At 47.8% G+C, this 16,703-nt stretch overlaps 1 protein-coding gene across 1 annotated transcript; it reads right to left on the bottom strand.

The window, feature by feature from the left end:
* Positions 1–72: 72 nt before the first annotated feature.
* On the bottom strand, positions 73–16,116 carry ankha (ANKH inorganic pyrophosphate transport regulator a). The gene is made up of 12 exons (XM_080020255.1): positions 15,636–16,116; positions 13,534–13,750; positions 12,429–12,547; positions 11,531–11,614; positions 11,001–11,171; positions 10,385–10,519; positions 9,113–9,205; positions 7,784–7,876; positions 3,101–3,230; positions 2,874–2,997; positions 1,922–2,021; positions 73–1,037 (listed from the first exon to the last, which is right to left on the bottom strand). The coding sequence occupies exons 1-12, from the start codon at positions 15,729–15,731 to the stop codon at positions 909–911; spliced, it is 1,491 nt and encodes a 496-aa protein (XP_079876381.1). The 5' UTR covers positions 15,732–16,116; the 3' UTR covers positions 73–908.
* Positions 16,117–16,703: the final 587 nt, after the last annotated feature.

The raw sequence follows: 16,703 nt of genomic DNA, 5'->3' as shown, positions 1-16,703 counted from the left end.
GTAACATTTTATTCATTGAAATGAATGAAGTGGTGTCGTTTCTGTGAATATGATCAAGGTCTTCAGACGGACGAATAATAAAGCAATTTATTTGCCAAACGATGAGGCCTATACAGTATGTACAGCACATGTGACAGTGTGAACACACGACCAGCTCGGCAGAACCAAAGTAGAGACACTCCAGGACTGCATGGAAAGAGGACGATCATAATATTCCGAAACACACGCAAACGATATAAGGAGAGATTCCCGATCCCCCTGCGCAATTAAATATACACATCGCACCGTCACCATGGAAACGAGGACATCCTGTACACCGCTTCCCCTCGTTTCCGTTCTCTGGTTTGTCTGTAAAATACGATTGCACAACCCAACAAGTCCCGCGACGTGTCCCCTGGTCCGCAGCCGCTCTGATTACAATGATGGAACGTGGAATACCGGTCCTTGCGTCGCCGCAGCTCCACTCGCACTCGAGGGAGGAGGCGTGTCTCCCGTGTCGTGTTCCCTCGCTCGTCGCTCGGTTAATAATTAAAAAAAAAAAAAAACGAAACAAAAAAAGAAACACATTAAGAGGCGCTGGATGCGGAATCTGTCGGAAGACATGGAGGTCATTTACACCGACGGGTGAACCTTGGAGATGGATGGCTTAGTCTTTGTACAGTGTGCGTTCTAACGGCGGCTCCTTCCACGAGGAGGAGACCTCGTTCCTCTTTGAGAGAGAAAAATAACAAAATAACAAAATGGTATATAAAATAATAATAATAATAATAATAATAATAATAATAATAATAATAAAAAACAGCTGATAGTTCATTCTGTCAAACCAAACCATACTCTGTCCCTCTTGGAGCCACGTCCCGTGCCAAACGTGGGGGCCCGGGGCCACACTTTGCCCCGCCTCCCTGCGGTCACTCCTCCTGCTCCTCCTCCTCCTGCAGCTCCTCGATGGACTCCATCTGCGGGCGGGGGCACACCTCGCTCATGGGCGCCGAGTTCTCGCCCTCCGCCACCAGCTCGCTCGCCATCTCGTTGTTCCTCTGCGGCGGGAACAAGACGTGAGATCCAGACTCAGATCTTTACATTTTTGGGGTGGGGGGGGTCGTGGCCACCGTTCAAACCCCAACCGCCCCGCCCGTCAAATGCCCTGGATCCTGTGCAGAGTGGGTGTTTTTAGTATGTCTGACCAATCGGATAGGCCGGTCTAGAATGTTGGGCGGAGCTTAAAGGTTCCCTTTTGCCGAAAGCCATAATTCATGCAAATTCAGCTGATTTCCACAATATTTCGCCAAATAGGCGGGCGTCGCCGTCGTACTGTTGACATTGTATTCGGTCCCTTTCTTGACGTATTAGCAGAACCCAACAAACAACACAGTATCCTCTGTTTTTCCTTAACTTTGGACCCGTGGTTGTTTGTGTTTAGAAAAGACCTACAATTAAAGTTCACGTGCAGAGTGTGTATCCCACATTCCTTTTCCTTATTTGTCGGGTGATGACGTGCGACTCTTTCTTCAAAAAGTTTTGCCAATTCCTGAAATTTTACTGCAAAAATATAAATCACAAACGTATCAAATTTTGAGAAAATCCACTGCGAAATCAAGCACGACAATAACGAACAACCCTCCTAAATGCCCCATGGACTGGTTAAGGTGGGCGTCGGCTTCTGTGGGCGCGGCTCAGAAAGGAGGGAACGTGGACACTGGGTTCCTCAGGGGGAGCGTGTTGCGCTTCCAGGCGTCAAAAACGTCTTCGACGGAACCTGAACCGAGGCCCCGCCCACACAAGGCCCCGCGCTTATGTCAGCGTTTTGAATCGATTCCTGCGTTCTCGTGCGGACGGAGAGATTTTCTAAAACGCTGCGGGTGTTTTTAAACGGGGGGACGGGACGATGAAGGTGGAGGAGGAAGGTGGAGGAGCTTCTGACCTGTTGTCTGTAAACGTAGCAGGCAGCGATGGCGACCATGGTGGACTCTCCTATGAAACCAGCCAGCAGCGACCCCACCCCCAGCGTGGCCCCGTGGACGCTGCAGAGCGACAGGAGGAGGGAGGAGGAAACCTTCCTCCGTTAGGGAGTTTAATGCAAGGTGACACGCCGCCACAACGTTCAACGGTTTCATTCCTGTCTTCTGTCGTTACTGCAGCTTGTCCCAGTTTGTACCAAACTGAAGCCAGGACAATTTGAAATCATATTTTACCGTTTTATGGATCAAAATCGGTCGATGATATTGTTTGATACTTATTCACCAAAACAATCTACATCCAGTCATGCATAGAAGCCTTTCATAAATCATCATATCATATTGTTATATTATATAATCGTATAATAATCATATTATAATCACATATTATAATCATATAATCATTATCATTATCATTATCATATAATCATATTATAATCATATATTATAATCATTATCATTATAACCATAATCATATAATCATTATCATTATCATATAATCATATTATAATCATATATTATAATCATTATAACCATAATCATATAATCATATTATAATCATTATGATCATATTATGATCATATAATATTAAAATCATATAATCATATTATAATCATATTGTCACACGAGACGCTGCTGGATTAAGCTTTAAACTTAAAAAAAAAAAAACAGGCGATAGAGCGTTAAAAACACATGAACAGAATGAGAAGTTTAAAGATTCTCCAAATACGTCAAAAGACTTTCATCCTTTTGACCGAAGCGTTGCGACAATGTGCGGGAGTTGTTACGTTTTTAAGAGCACTTTCTGTAAAACGCTGTTTCATCCACGATTGTTCTTATTTAACTTTCACCCAAAAAAGAAAGGTGTGAAACAGCGCTGGTCCGACCCCGCCCTGACCCCCCAGGGCCTCCACTTACCCCATATAAGGCAACACAACCAGACTGGTGATGAGGACAATGATGCGTAGAACGGAGCTGGGGGCCAACACAAAGGTCTTTTTCAGGGTCATAAGCCACCCAGTCAGATGGGCCCTGACGGTCACTACACACACACACACACACACACACACAGGGGAGAGATCAGTGCACTGGAGGCAGGGAGCTGGTGCTGATGCTGAGTCACATGTCGTGACTCGGGCTCTTACCTGGCAAAGGAAAGAAGGAGAATATTCTGAGTGGAACCACGCAGAGCTCAGCGAACACGTACTTCACCCCGATGACGTCCACCAGGATCTTCTCTGAGAGGTTGGGGGTCCAGAACACCACGAAGCAAAGCTGCCGAGACAGGGACAGCGGGGAATAAGCACCACGGGGTCGTCCCCTGGGGGCCTTCCTACACCCCTGGGGTTCTACTGGCCCCCCTGGGGTTCTACTGGCCCCCTGGTGACCTCCCCACGTCCCCGGGGGCCTTCCTCATCCCATCTGGCTTTGTTTTTTTTCCTGCTTACAGATGGTGACATTTCATTTCAGAGAGTGGAGCAAACCTCCCTCGTTTCTGCTGCATCAGATGTTTTTCATCCTCTATGTGAATCGTTCTTTTCCGTTTGACCTTTGACACCAGACGGACGCTCCCTGAGTCTTTGAAGACCGTCGAGTGCGATGGTTTTGTGCGTTTCCAGCTGTTGAAGGGAACCGGGGGCCAATGAAAACCTGGCCCCAGCCGACGGGGCCGGTCCCAGATAATTAGATCGGGCGCGGTTCAGGTTGAGTGTCAGTTACATAAAGCTGCTGTAACTCGATAAAGCAGACAGACCATAATGTCCCGCTCGCCAGTCGGTTGCAGAAGCCATTTCTACTCCACTATGACAAGCAGTGACGTAGCGGCTCAGCACTCGGGAGAGTGATCCTCCTCCTTCGGTGAGGTGGTGCAGGCTGCCAGGGCGTGTCTGGAGCAGCAGGTAGCGGATGATTCCAACAAACTTTACGCTCTGTTGGATTCAAGGAACTGGATCAAACCAGTTCTTCAGGTGAGTTGAAGGACGTTCCTGTCTCTCTCTCCGCCGGCGAGTATGAAGGTTCATCTCCGTCAGGAACCTGACAAACCTTCATGAGACCAGACTGAATGTTTACGTTGAGTCCTTCAGTTCAGATTCAAGACTTTAACGTCTTCCATGTTTGTAACTGGATTTTAGACTTTGTGGTGGACCTGCAGACACAGCTCACGCTGGCGACCGATCGGAAAGCAGTGGAGCTGTGGTTGTCAACTCAAAAGGATTTTTACACTGTACACCGGGTTCCAAATGATTATGCAAATGATATTTTTCTCTGATTTTCCTAAATAGTCGATGTAAATGACAGTGTAATTTTCAAGTCATCAACCGTTAAGGTATAATTCCAATGTTATTGAACAAACCTCTCAATGATAACAGTATTTTTTTCCAAAATATAAAACTCAAAATGCACCGTTCCAAATGATTATGCACAACAGAGTTTCGAAACATTCTATAGGTTGTAAAGAACTGAAAATGGTCAAAATCAATTTCAATCAAAAACATCTGAACAAGCCAAGTTCCATGTTGACATAGGAGCCTTCTTTCATATCACCTTCACTGTTCTTGCCTCCATTGAACTTGTGAGTTTTTGGAGAGTTTCTGTTTGAATTTCTTTGCAGGACGTCAGAACAGCCTCCCAGAGCTGCTGTTTTGATGCCAACTGCCTCCACCCTCATAGATCTTTTGCTGGAGGATGCTCCAAAGGTTCTCAATAGGGTGGAGGTCACTGGAGGATGGGGGCCACACCATGAGTTTCTCTCCTTTTATGGCCATAGCAGCCAATGACACAGAGGTATTCTTTGCAGCATGAGATGGTGCGTTGTCCTGCATGAAGATGGTTTTGCTACGGAAGGCCCGGTTCTTCTTTTTGTACCGTGGAAGAAAGTGCTCAGTCACAAACTCTATATGCTCACACCTTCAGAGGCCCAGACTCCGCCACCTCCTTGCTGACGTGGCAGCCTTGTTGGGACACGGTGGCCATCCACCAACCATCCACTACTCCATCCATCTGCACCATCCAGGGTTGCACAGCACTCATCAGTAAACAAGACTGTTTGAAAATGAGTCTTCATGTATTTGGGGGCCCCCTGCAACCCTTTCTGCTTGTTAGCATTGCTTAGGGGGGCCCAATAGTAGCTTTATGCACAACTGCAGCCTCTGGAGGATCCTACACCTTGAGGTTGGTTGGACTCCAGAGGCACCAGCAGCTTCAAATACCTGTTTGCTGCTTTGTGACGGCATTTTAGCAGCTGCTCTCTTCATCCCATGAATTTGTGGCAGGAACCTTCCTCATTCTGCCTTTATCTGCACCAACCCGTCTGTGCTCTGAATCAGCCACAGATCTCTTCACAGTACGATGATCAAGCTTAAGTTTTTGTCAAATATCTAATGTTTTCATACCTCGTCAGAGGCATTGCACTATTTGAGGCTTTTCGGCAGCAGAGATCCTTTTTCTTTCCCATGTTGCTTGAAACCTGTGGCTGCTTAATAATGTGGAACGTCCTTCTTAAGTAGTTTTCCTTGAATTGGGCACCTGGAAAACTAATGATCACAGGTGTCTGAGATTGATTCCAGTGATTCAAGGAGCCCTGAGACACAACACCATCCATGAGTTGAATTGAAAAACAAAAAATGTAATGTTTAAGACACTTCAATCCAGTTTGCATAATAATTTGGAACGTGGTGTATATCATACTTTTACACATCATTGAGTTATGTCGTTTGTAATATTAAATTAGCGAACTTGGCTTTCGTGGAATGCTGTGGGAAGCGTCTGTTTGTGATGCTGCTCCGTCGGCATGTGAGCGTGATGCAGGTCGGGTTGGGACTCATTTGGAATTATAATTTGGTGAATTGTGGACCGCCGGCCGCCCCGCCTCCCCTCCGCCCTCCCCGGTGGAGGTGCGGCGTCCCGACTGACAGTAAATAAGTCACGGGCCGGACCTCCCTGTTCAAACTCACCACGCTGCCGGGACACGCCCTGGTTCACTATTCTACAAAAAAAAAATTGTATTATTAGGATACTTTCACATGAAGTGGAAATCCATCAGACGCGTGAGGGTTAGACTTCCCCAATTTGGCTCCGACTCGTGACTTTCTTTACTCCTAAATGTGTCTTCTTTTGATCCACAAATTTGTTTTGCGGGGTTTTTTCTTGAGGTGGAGGATATTTTCAACCTTCTTTTTTTCGGCAGACCTTTTTTTACGCTGCGTCTAATTCACCGCGGCTGCCTTCACTTCTTGCGCGTGCCCGACCTTTGCATTCTTGTTGGGAAAGGCAAACCCCGCCACCAACAGTTGAAACAGGAGTACATGCAGAACATAAATACAATTAACGACTGTTTCTTATAAAGTGGCAGTTTAAAAGATAAAAAGATAAAATATGGGATTTTTTTAAACAAAATACTGTGACAGATTCTCACTTCAAGTGCATCATGGAAAAGTGTGGAGAGTTTCTTGTGAATCTCCGGAACTGGGCAGGATCTTTTTTCTTTTGTGCAAAACTCTCAATGTTGTGTTGCGGACCGTCCGTCTGCATCAGCGTGAGACAAACTGTGTTTTGCAGCTTTCAGAGCAGCTGGGCAGGTTGTGGCATGCGGGCCTCCGAGTGTAGGCAGTGCCTATCTGTCCCATCAGGCTGCTACGCCTGCCGTTTGTTTACAGCTCAGGGACTCCACATCTGGTCCGCACCACTCTTCTTCTTCTTCTTCTCCTTCTTTTCTTTTTTTTTTTAAACTGCCCCTAAAAGCCCAAACCTCAGCCACAAGCTTCCTGTTTTCTTTAGCCGGAGCCGGAGTCACTCCGCTCCGGGGGAAAGGCTGAGGGACGCTCACCCGGCCCCAAAATACTTGGACGCAAAGATCACGGCTTTAAGAAAATAAAATCTGAATCAGCTAATTGTGGAGTCTTGTTTTGGGTTGTTTGCAGAGGAAGAAACCTTGAAGACGAAAGTCTTCTGTAAAGTGATACGTTTTTAACGTGAATATCTGTTTTATTAAGCTGCTAAAGCCTGCGCCACGGAGTGTTGACGAATTCTCTCTCTCTCTCTCTTTCTCTCTCTGTCTCTCTTTCTTTCTGTCTCTCTGTCTCTGTCTCTCTGCAACCTGAAACTGTGACAGGACCGCTCAGGAGAAGCACATCAGGTATTTTCTGTGAAATCTTACGCTCAAGTCTGTGCATTAAAAAAAAAAAAAAAAAAAGAGAGGGAGGAAAAACTGCTTTCTCCAAAAAATTCAACTTTTACACCATACGTTAAAATCTCCATATTCCAGTTAAAAAACAGGAAGTTTGACGGGTGACTCAGTGAGAAACCCGACACCTTCCGTGCCGGGAACCCTCCCCTGTGTGACCTAAGCCCTGTTTGCGTGTCTCTGCTGCGTCCGACCCGAGGCGCTGGGGTTGTTTTCCATCCAGCAGGGCAGGGCGCTTGTCATGTCCTGGCGTTGCGTGTTGTTGTTGAATTGATTTTCACCTGTGTGCCTGCACTGTAATCAAGCATTTCAGGGTAAAAGATGAGTTGCGACAACGTGGGAAACCCGGGCAGCCGGTGCAGCCGCGTCGCCGTCGTCGTTGTCGGGCCGTTTTGAAACTGGTTGTTTTGGGGAATGAGCAGTGGGAAGGGAACCCCAAACAACATCAATAACAGAAGAAGATGAAGACACTGAAGATACCCTTCTGTTGCTCTGTAGGGACTCATCCCATCTCCACTCTGGACACACACTCTCGCTCTATTTATATTTACACCAAAATAATTTGTGTGGCGCCCCCGACACGCTGCTCAAGGACACGGACGGCGTGTTTAGAATAGTGGGTGGAACAGCGGTGGCGGCGTCTTACCGTGAGCGAGAGCGCCAGGCAGCAGAAGGTGAACTTCTTAATCTGCGTTTTGGTGATGGGAGTCGTGGAATTCAACTTGTTGCTGGGGTTATTCTGTTGGAGGGAGAGAGAGAGACGTTGGGGATTTAGTACAGAATTGTTTTGGACTAATAATAAATCACTTGACGCATTGTTTGTTCAATGAAGAAACGTCTTAATTCCAACACGGAAGGAGACGCGTCAGAGTGCCTCTTTTAAAGGCACTGTTACATCACCACATGGAAATGGTAGACACGCCCCCGCTCCTCAAGTCCCTTGACATGCACACAAAGGTTCCGATTTTATTGCAAGATAAGGTAATGGGGATGGGGATGGTAGCTCAGGAGGTAGAGCTGGTTGTCTAGTAATCTAAACGTTGTTGGTTGGATCCCAGGCTCCTCCTGCTGGCATGCTGTAGTGTCCTTGAGCAAGACACTTAACCCCTAATTGCTCCTGATGGCTGCGTCCATCGGTGTTTGAATAACTGTAAGTCGCTTTGGATAAAAGCGTCTGATCAATGCAATGTAATGTAATATTTGGAAGTGCTGTATTTATATTCTGATTAACAGGCCTAGATGATTCCATCATATTGCGTAGACACCTCCATCGTATCGTTTCTGCCGTTTTCCTTTCTGCAGATGCACCAAAAGGTCAGAATCACGATTCGCGCCACACGGATTTATCCCGGAAACAGTTGCACCAAAGTGTGTTCCCGGGGGCAACCGTTAACGGCTGGGAAGCCACACTTTGTGCACTGGCGATGAAACGCTGCTCATACCCAAACGGATGAAAGGGCTGAATATTCTTAGTGACGTTAAACTGAGATGGAGACATTTTCAGGGAAGTCTCAGAACGTGCTCGTCACTTCCTCTGCTCCCAACTCGGCGTCAAGAAAAAGCGATTTGCTTATTAAATGTACAACTTGAAATTTTTTTTATCTGAACCTAATTTTCCAATCATTGACAGTCTACCCAAAAACCGATGCAGTATTGAGAGAACAGCTACGGACGACTGCCGCAGTGGACCGGGCATCCCATGATCCTGATTGCCCGTTTCCAGCTCGGCGTGGGGCAGTAATTCTCCCGCCGCTGGCACAACTTCAAAGATCCTGATGATCCCTGGGGCTGACTCCCAACAGACAAAGTAAAAAAAAAATAATGACGATAAAAAACAGCTTTCCTTTAACTTCCGTTGAATATCTGGAGCGACGAACGAGCCGTGTGAAGTGGCCTGGTTCCAGGTTTTCACCTGAAGCTGATCGACGTGTTTTCAGTCATCACTCTCGTGACGTGGAGGCGGTGTGTGCTTTACCTTGTCGAAGGCGGGGTACACCGCCCTGAGCTCCGTCAGCCAGCCGTACGGCATGTGACCCACAGGGTACGTTGCGGTGAGCACGGCCACGGCCTGCGGCGAAACAAAGACACAGGAGGAGGAATCAGAGCGAGCTCACTTCACCGCCACGCGGCCGGCGACCGACCGCAGCCCGTATCCAAGCGACCGTGCGCCTGTTCACTTTCCTTTTGGTGCAGTGGGGGTTTTTTTGTTTTTTTTTTCCTCTCCTCCCCAACACGTTTATGAGATAACAGCCGCGAGCCGCTTGTTATTGTGTTCCAAACAACAACAGCCCACGTGGGGAACAGTAGGGCCGCGTAGGAATGTTTTCACGCGGTGGCATCATCCTCTGAGCTTCACACGGACACGGTGATTCACCCAAACCGCTGGCAGTCGGTGTTGTCAGTGACTTCCAGTTGGTTCTGGTAAACAGGGCTGTATTGTCTCTAGTAGTCGGGGTCAGAACGCTCCAGAGGGAGATTGTTCGCATTCTGGCGTTTCATCTGTCTCAACTTGAGGGGAGAGCGGTTCTGCCGTCACCTGTGAAGCCGCCCGCGCCGGCCCCCGAAGCTCAGAGTGTTTGGTGCTCAACAGAAGCCTTTAGCGTTTAGCGCAGCTACTATGGAGGCTGAATTATTATTCATATATATACATACACACTCTAGTTTAATTCTTGCTTTCGGGGTTCTTAATATAACGTATTATGAATAAACCTCTGTGAAAAGGTGGATTACCTTTGACATTTTCGGTGGCAACTCTCTTTTGCCATTTTTTTGTTTTTAAGGCCCTGGTGGCAAATAACGTTCTAAAGACCAGATGAACCTGAACTTCCAAATACTTATGTATGTGACGAATACTTCTTTGGAATCCGAGATGGCGTTCATTTCGTTTTGGCAGCACCGGCAGGCTCATTCAGGCTCAGGTGCTTGCTGCTACTGAATACTACTACTACAAAAAACACCTGTTTATTATTTTTCTTTAAGTGATTTATTCACTGTTTTTCATAATCATTTTTAAATGTTTCAGAAATAGAAGAGGAAACTCCAGCCCGGTTCTCTTGCTCTCCCTCTGTTTGTTGTTGTCCTGTCTCGGAGCTTGGAACTCAAACCACACTGCTTGACTTCACCACCACTACGTCACGTTGTGTTATGTCGGTATCGGGGTTCCGATGCCGGAGCATATGTAGCAGCACGAGAACATGAGCTTTGAACATGAGCCCTTCGACCCCCCGCCCCCGCCCCTTCCCCTCACCTCCGTGGCCGCGGTGCTCCCCTTCAGGTCGCGGGACACAAACAGGTTGACGATGGGTCGGCTGATGCGCTGGGTGGCGAGGATCAGCGCCAGCGGCCACCAGAAGCTCAGCATCTTCTTGATGGTGGCGTCGCCCTTCAGGAATAAACAGTCACTCCCCGCCGCCTCCACAGAACTTCCCGCCTTCCCATATCACTTCATCCCCGTTTCAAACCGTATCGCCCCCCCCCCACCCCCTTTCTCACGGCCGCAGTATATTATCCCAAAAGAATAACAAGCAAAAGCAACTCCAAAGCCCAGAGCTTACGTTGACTTCTAGTCCAGTCCAGTTCATTTCTGTGCATCGTTCTCTGTTATAGTTTCTAGGCCTTACAGGCCCATGTTTAGAAGCAGTTCAATGCCCCCATCCCCTCCCTACAAGACTCCAAACATATATGGAAAAAACAGACATCCCAAAAGAGTTGAGACCGAACCCCAAGAATGACAAGAGCAGTCGCAAGCAACGACACGGCAAATTGTAGCAGTGACCCTAAAACCAGCCGGTCCATACAACAGATCCAACCCAACACCTGGTCCATGGAAACAGCCGGCGTCCAGAGAGCAGAGCAGCGCTTACCCCAACATCTAGTCCACTGGAGTCGGGGATGTTGTCATGAATGTTACAGTAGTATCCTAGACCCACGATGGTGAATCGCACCAAGGCCCCCATGTACAGGGAGAGGATGGGGATCAGAAGAGGCTCCACACACTCCAGGTTACTGTGGAGGAGGATGGCCACGAACACGATCTGCAAAACAAGAGGAATCTGCCATCAGCACCAGACGTCGTTCAGAGCGGTTTGTAAGCAGAAACAGCTGTGCTGCCTTTTTTCTTTTTTTTTTTTTTTTTTTATGACCTGGCCTGAATATCTTTAACGTCTTATAAAAAGTGCGAGCGTTTTGTTGACTATGAAAGCCAGATAATTACAGTGCATTAAAGAAAAGATAAACTGAAAATGAACCAGAACTTGTTTTCCCGGATTGTTTTGTAAGACCGGGCGCAGCGCAGCGCAGATGCTTCATTGTGGGAGACACAGATTTAGTTTTGTAATAAATCTCCGTACGTTGTCTGCTCCATGGAATAAAACCAGGGAGAGGATGTCATTACCTGAGCCACGACATCAGAGATGGATGCGGAGCCGACGATGACGCTGTATTTGTGCTTGAGAAGAATCCCTGCGTGGATCCAGGCCTTCCAAGGGAACAATAGACAAAAGAAATGTTAAGTTGCCAATTCCAGGCCAGTGGCTGGAAAACAAAGAGACCTATTTTGGACACTTTCTTTTGACCGCACACATGAATGACAGGATAGAGCGGAGCGGCAATCCCCCCCGAGACCAACACCAGTCGTGGATTTTAAAAACAACCAGATTCTAGGTCAGCTGTTCCATCTCTAGTGTGTCTAAGACCCACCGTGCAAGACCTTGCCCCAGTATTAAACATCAGGTTTCAGTCTGCACCAGTGATTTTCTACCTTTTTTATATTGAGGTCCCTAAATTTGACTCGCATTAGCCCACGGACCCCACTTGATGACATTTGGTCTCTGAGACGCAATCTGAATTTAGTCCAAACTTCATTTTGATGGGGCCCCCTGGAACCTCTTGAAGGAACCTTGAGGTTCCCCGGACCCCACGTTGAGAAACCACTGGTCTGCACCGTACCGCATCGGCTACAGACCTGTCTGCCTGCCTCCGTGACCTTTTTTGAGACCAAAACAAAGTGTTGCAGGCGTTTCTGTGTGGCCAGGGGGGGTGGTGGTGGTGTAATCGTGTAATTGAGCTGAAGACTAAACCAAAAATAGGCAGAAATACAAAAAAGAAACTGTACGGTGGGAGCTCTTTCCTCGTCAGGAGTTGAGTTGTGGGTATAAAGAAACCACAAGGGCAGTGGGGACAGCAGAGCAGTATGCAGTTGGTTTGTCATTCTGGAGTTAATGTCGTGGTAAACACAGCCTGCACAGCTTGTCTTTATTATCACTGAACACTGGTGCACGGGGATCGCTCACCATGGCATCCAGCAGCGGGAACGCAGCCAAGTACAGGAAGGCCTTCCTGGTCTTGTTCCCCACCGAGTCGTCCACGTGGTGCAGCTTGTTGATAATGTAGTATCCTAAATCCGTGTGCGCTGCAGGAGCGTCCGGGTGGGGTCGAGGTGACGAGAGAGCAGAGACACGTTTACTCCAAAGAAAGATGGAAGGACAGACGGGTGGATAGGTAGGTGGATGGACGGACAGACAGACAGACAGGCAGACAGACAGACAGACAGACAGACAGACAGACGGATAGGTAGGTGGATGGACGGATGGATGCACAGACAGATGGATACTTCCATCTAGGCACCATTACCATGCTTTTCTAGCACAGCAGTAATCACTTACTTTAGGAAATGGTCACATAATTGTAATTACTCTATAATGGAGTGCTTAACCTATAGAATTACAATCCATATTTGACCGAGCCATTTTTAACAGAGTAAATCAATTTTACTTTGCTTGGTAAGTTTCTAAACATAGAGGTAATGCCGGAAAACTGGCCAACCCAGGCCCTGGGGTCGTGATGTAAATACTCCAATGTTACAGTACTTACAATAGTGAGATAACTCATTTTGAAGACCCCATGTGAATTTCATTTCCACTACAAGAAACAAAGGATATCCCATAATTACAGGATATCCACAGGCCGAAAGCCCAGCTCCTAATATCTGGGTTTTCAGAGGTGGTGGATTCTTCTCTTTCTCCTGCAACTGAACCTGCACCAGAAGCCATTTCTCCTGGTTTGGCATTTTCAGTAACTGATATATCGACAAAAGCAGATCCACCACGACACCGTCACCGAGTTCCAAAAAGAAGCCGGTAACTCGATGCATCGGTGCTGTGTTGGGGCATTTTTTAGGCGCACACGTTCACGGGGAAACAGTGTCGGACGGGTCGGAGCATCTTCTAACTGGTCCCCGTCCCTTCCAGCGCCGACGAAAACAACGATCCAAGAGTTTTAACGGGACCCAAGTCCGCCCCAACATTCCCGAAACGGAGTGTGCACAGGAAGCCGGTGAAATGACAAGGTGCCAAAAACCACCTTTCAACACGCAAACGCACACGCACACGCACACACCTATCAGGATGTGGAGGACGAAGGCGATGGTCCCGGCCGCCACCATGCAGAACATGGCCTTCCTGCGGTCCCGGCGGCTGTTCACGAACACCAGCCCCACGTTCTTGAAGTCGCTCATGGGCCCCGTGAAGAACTTCATGAGGGAGTAGGCCAGGCCGTAGCTAGCCAGCATTTCCACGGCGTCCTCCTTGACCGTGGCGATGCCCCGGTTCAGGGCCTGTGACGGGGGGGGGGGGTTGGAGTTTCAAAACCAGCACATGACCGTGACCTGGCACAATGGTATTCAAACATATTTTTTTGGCCGAGCCCCCCCCCCCCCCCCAGGAATTCAAGGACTTGATGCCCCCCCCCAAAAAAAGCGTGTCTTATGCAAACTAGCGTAGTTTACAGTAAAGCAGGTGGAGCATCGTTTTCATTTGTGGATTTTACTGCCTTTTCACAGGCTAACGGGGCGGAAAGGTGCAAGACTAACAAAAAGATACCAATGACCAAAAACAAATAATGAAAATAAATTTAAATATGAAGAAATTGTGTTGTTTTCAATGAACTGATGACAATAACAACCCCTCTGTCTCCTGTGCACCTTCCCCCAATGTCTTAATTAAACGATTATCCTATTAGAATTAGAAACTTGAAAATAAACATATTTCATGAATGTAGTCATGTCAAATTAGTGCTTAATATAAAGATTAAAAAGCCTACTTTTATATATTTGAATACACTTTTTTTTTTATCTTTCATTTTCTTTTGCGATTCCTCCGCAGACCACTAGGGCGAGCGCTCGCCACTCACCTAGCTTTATCTATCGCCCAAACACAATTGCCGTTTGAAGATTAAAAACCTCACTAAACTGAGTTTACTTTTATAAACCGCAACTCGCTGCCCCCATCCAAATAAAACAAAGACTCTGTCAACGCCAATACCACAAAGACACACATGGCCATTTCTATGTAGGAATAAAACGAGAACGACCAAAACCACAAAACCAAAATAATTAGTCGGCGCAAACCAAGACATTCCCATTCAATTTTCGCCTTGAGACCCGGAGCTGCAGCTGCCTCTTTCCATTTCAGGAACGGCTGCTATTTATACCGGCGAACGGAGCCGTTGCATAAGCTTAATCCCAACCCCTGCGAGTCTCTGTGCGTTGTTTTTGACGGGGACTACCTCCCTGCCCCGGCAGACGCTGGATCCCGGACGCCGGGACGGCTTGATCCGCCACCTTCCTCTACAATCAGCCCCCCCTATTATTACAAGACTGCCTCCCGTAATAAAGGATTTTTTTTTTAATTTTTTTTTACTGATTAATGGCGGAATGGCAACCCGAAGGAAGGCGTCCCCCCCTCCGTCTCCCTCGGGGAACAGTGGAATCAGTAACAGCGGTAGCAGGTGTTGACGCTGCCTTTACAGTCCTGGTTTCTCAAGCTTTTTCTCCCCAAATCGGGGAACCTCAAATTTGGTACGCATTAGGCCACAGACCTATGAGGTTGGGCCTCTGGGACCCCGATGTGAGAAGATTTTTCCATTGTTGGATCTGATTTAGTCCAAAACGTCCACGTCAGTCTATAAGGCGATAACCATGACACTGGGATCCAAACCGTCTTAATGGTGCGTTCTCTCAACGTCGCCTAAATGAAATAACTGTTCAGTGGGAGACGTTTGAACTGTTAATCATTTTGCTGGGGACCCCCTGGGACATCTAGAAGGACCCCTGGAGGGTCCCCGAACTCCAGGTTGAGAAACCACTGTTTTAGATGACAATCAGCGCGGATCTTGTTGGGAAAAAAAGAAAAATGAATACGGATGATAATAAAATAATCCACATCTCTATCAAAGTCCACATCCTTTCCATGTGTGTTGTGTTATTATCCCTCGCCCCATCCTGGACTTGACTGTTCAGCAAGAGAACAAGAGCAGGAACCAAGCGGCTCACTGCAGTATTATGGTATTGATGCAGTCTTCTACTACTTCTTCTTATTACAAGACCGCCTCCCGTAATAAAGGGTAAAGGTAGAATTTCAATCTCACACAGACAAGGCCTCGTCGGTGACATTTAAAAACAAACACACGGATTCTTTATTATGGGATGTTGATGGGAGTACCTGCTCTCCGAGGTCGATGGCCACATTGGTGATGGCCAGCGGCACCAGGAAGCGGATGAGAGGCCAGTAGGGAGCGAGGGATGGAAAGCCCACCATGGTGCAGCCGGGATGACGGGACGAGGGGCATCTGCCTCGGTCTTGATGGATGGAGAGAAACAACCGAAGGAGCGAGAGAAGCGGGAGGAGAAAAACAACAGACGGAATAAAGCGCTTGGATCCTGTGACGTTGTAGCGGCGCGGCGCGGCGCGGTCAAGCCGGAGCGCTGCCCCTGCCGCCCGGCAGTGAGACGGAGAAAAGCCCGGCGGAGCCCAGAGGAAGGTCAGCGCACGAACGCATCTTCCTCGAGAAAAATAAAAATAAAATAAAATGAAACCCCCAGAGAACCAGCTCAGTCAACGGAAGGGGCCGCGGTCAGATGGCCATCGCTCCCCGCGGGCTCGGAGGGTGACGGCAGCGGACTCCAGCGGTGTGACCGTGGCCCTCAGCGCCGCTCTGCCCTCTAACGACGCGAGGCACGCGAACGGCCCGACCGCCCTGAACGAAGCCGCGAACTGACTCGGGGGTCCGGAGTCACTCGGCCCGCACGGCGAAAAACGATTACCGGGGAGGAAATTAAAGGGTTAGGGTCTGAAAAGAACAACCCTAACCCTTTAAGACGTTTGGTATATTTAACGTTGAATGTGACTGATTGACGTTTTCACGTTCCACCAAAATAAACAAGTTTGGCAGAAGTGGATTCCCTTTTCGATTCACACTTTGCATTTCTCTGACAAAATAAATATTTTGAGAAAATTTGGCGAAAAACATTTTCTGGAATTTTCCGCAGTTTATATTCCTCTGATTGACTGATCGATTGATCAACAACTCTTTATTAGAGGGATAAACCCCTCGAAATGAATCATCTAGTTTTGGAGGGGGTCCCAAAATCCAAATGTACAGAAACACAAAACAAAACAATACAGATCCACTCATGGATGAGCTGTGAGACCCGTGTTCTCCTGCCCCGCGGCGTCAAACGGTCGATGGAGCGACACGATAATCCCAGGCTGCAGTTTGGTTTCTTTATC

This window comes from Zeus faber (genome assembly GCF_960531495.2).
Source record: "Zeus faber genome assembly, chromosome: 19".
Classification (NCBI taxonomy): Eukaryota; Metazoa; Chordata; class Actinopteri; order Zeiformes; family Zeidae; genus Zeus; species Zeus faber.
The sequence above is the reverse complement of the archived record's forward strand: the minus strand, read 5'-3'. Positions and strand labels throughout refer to the sequence as shown.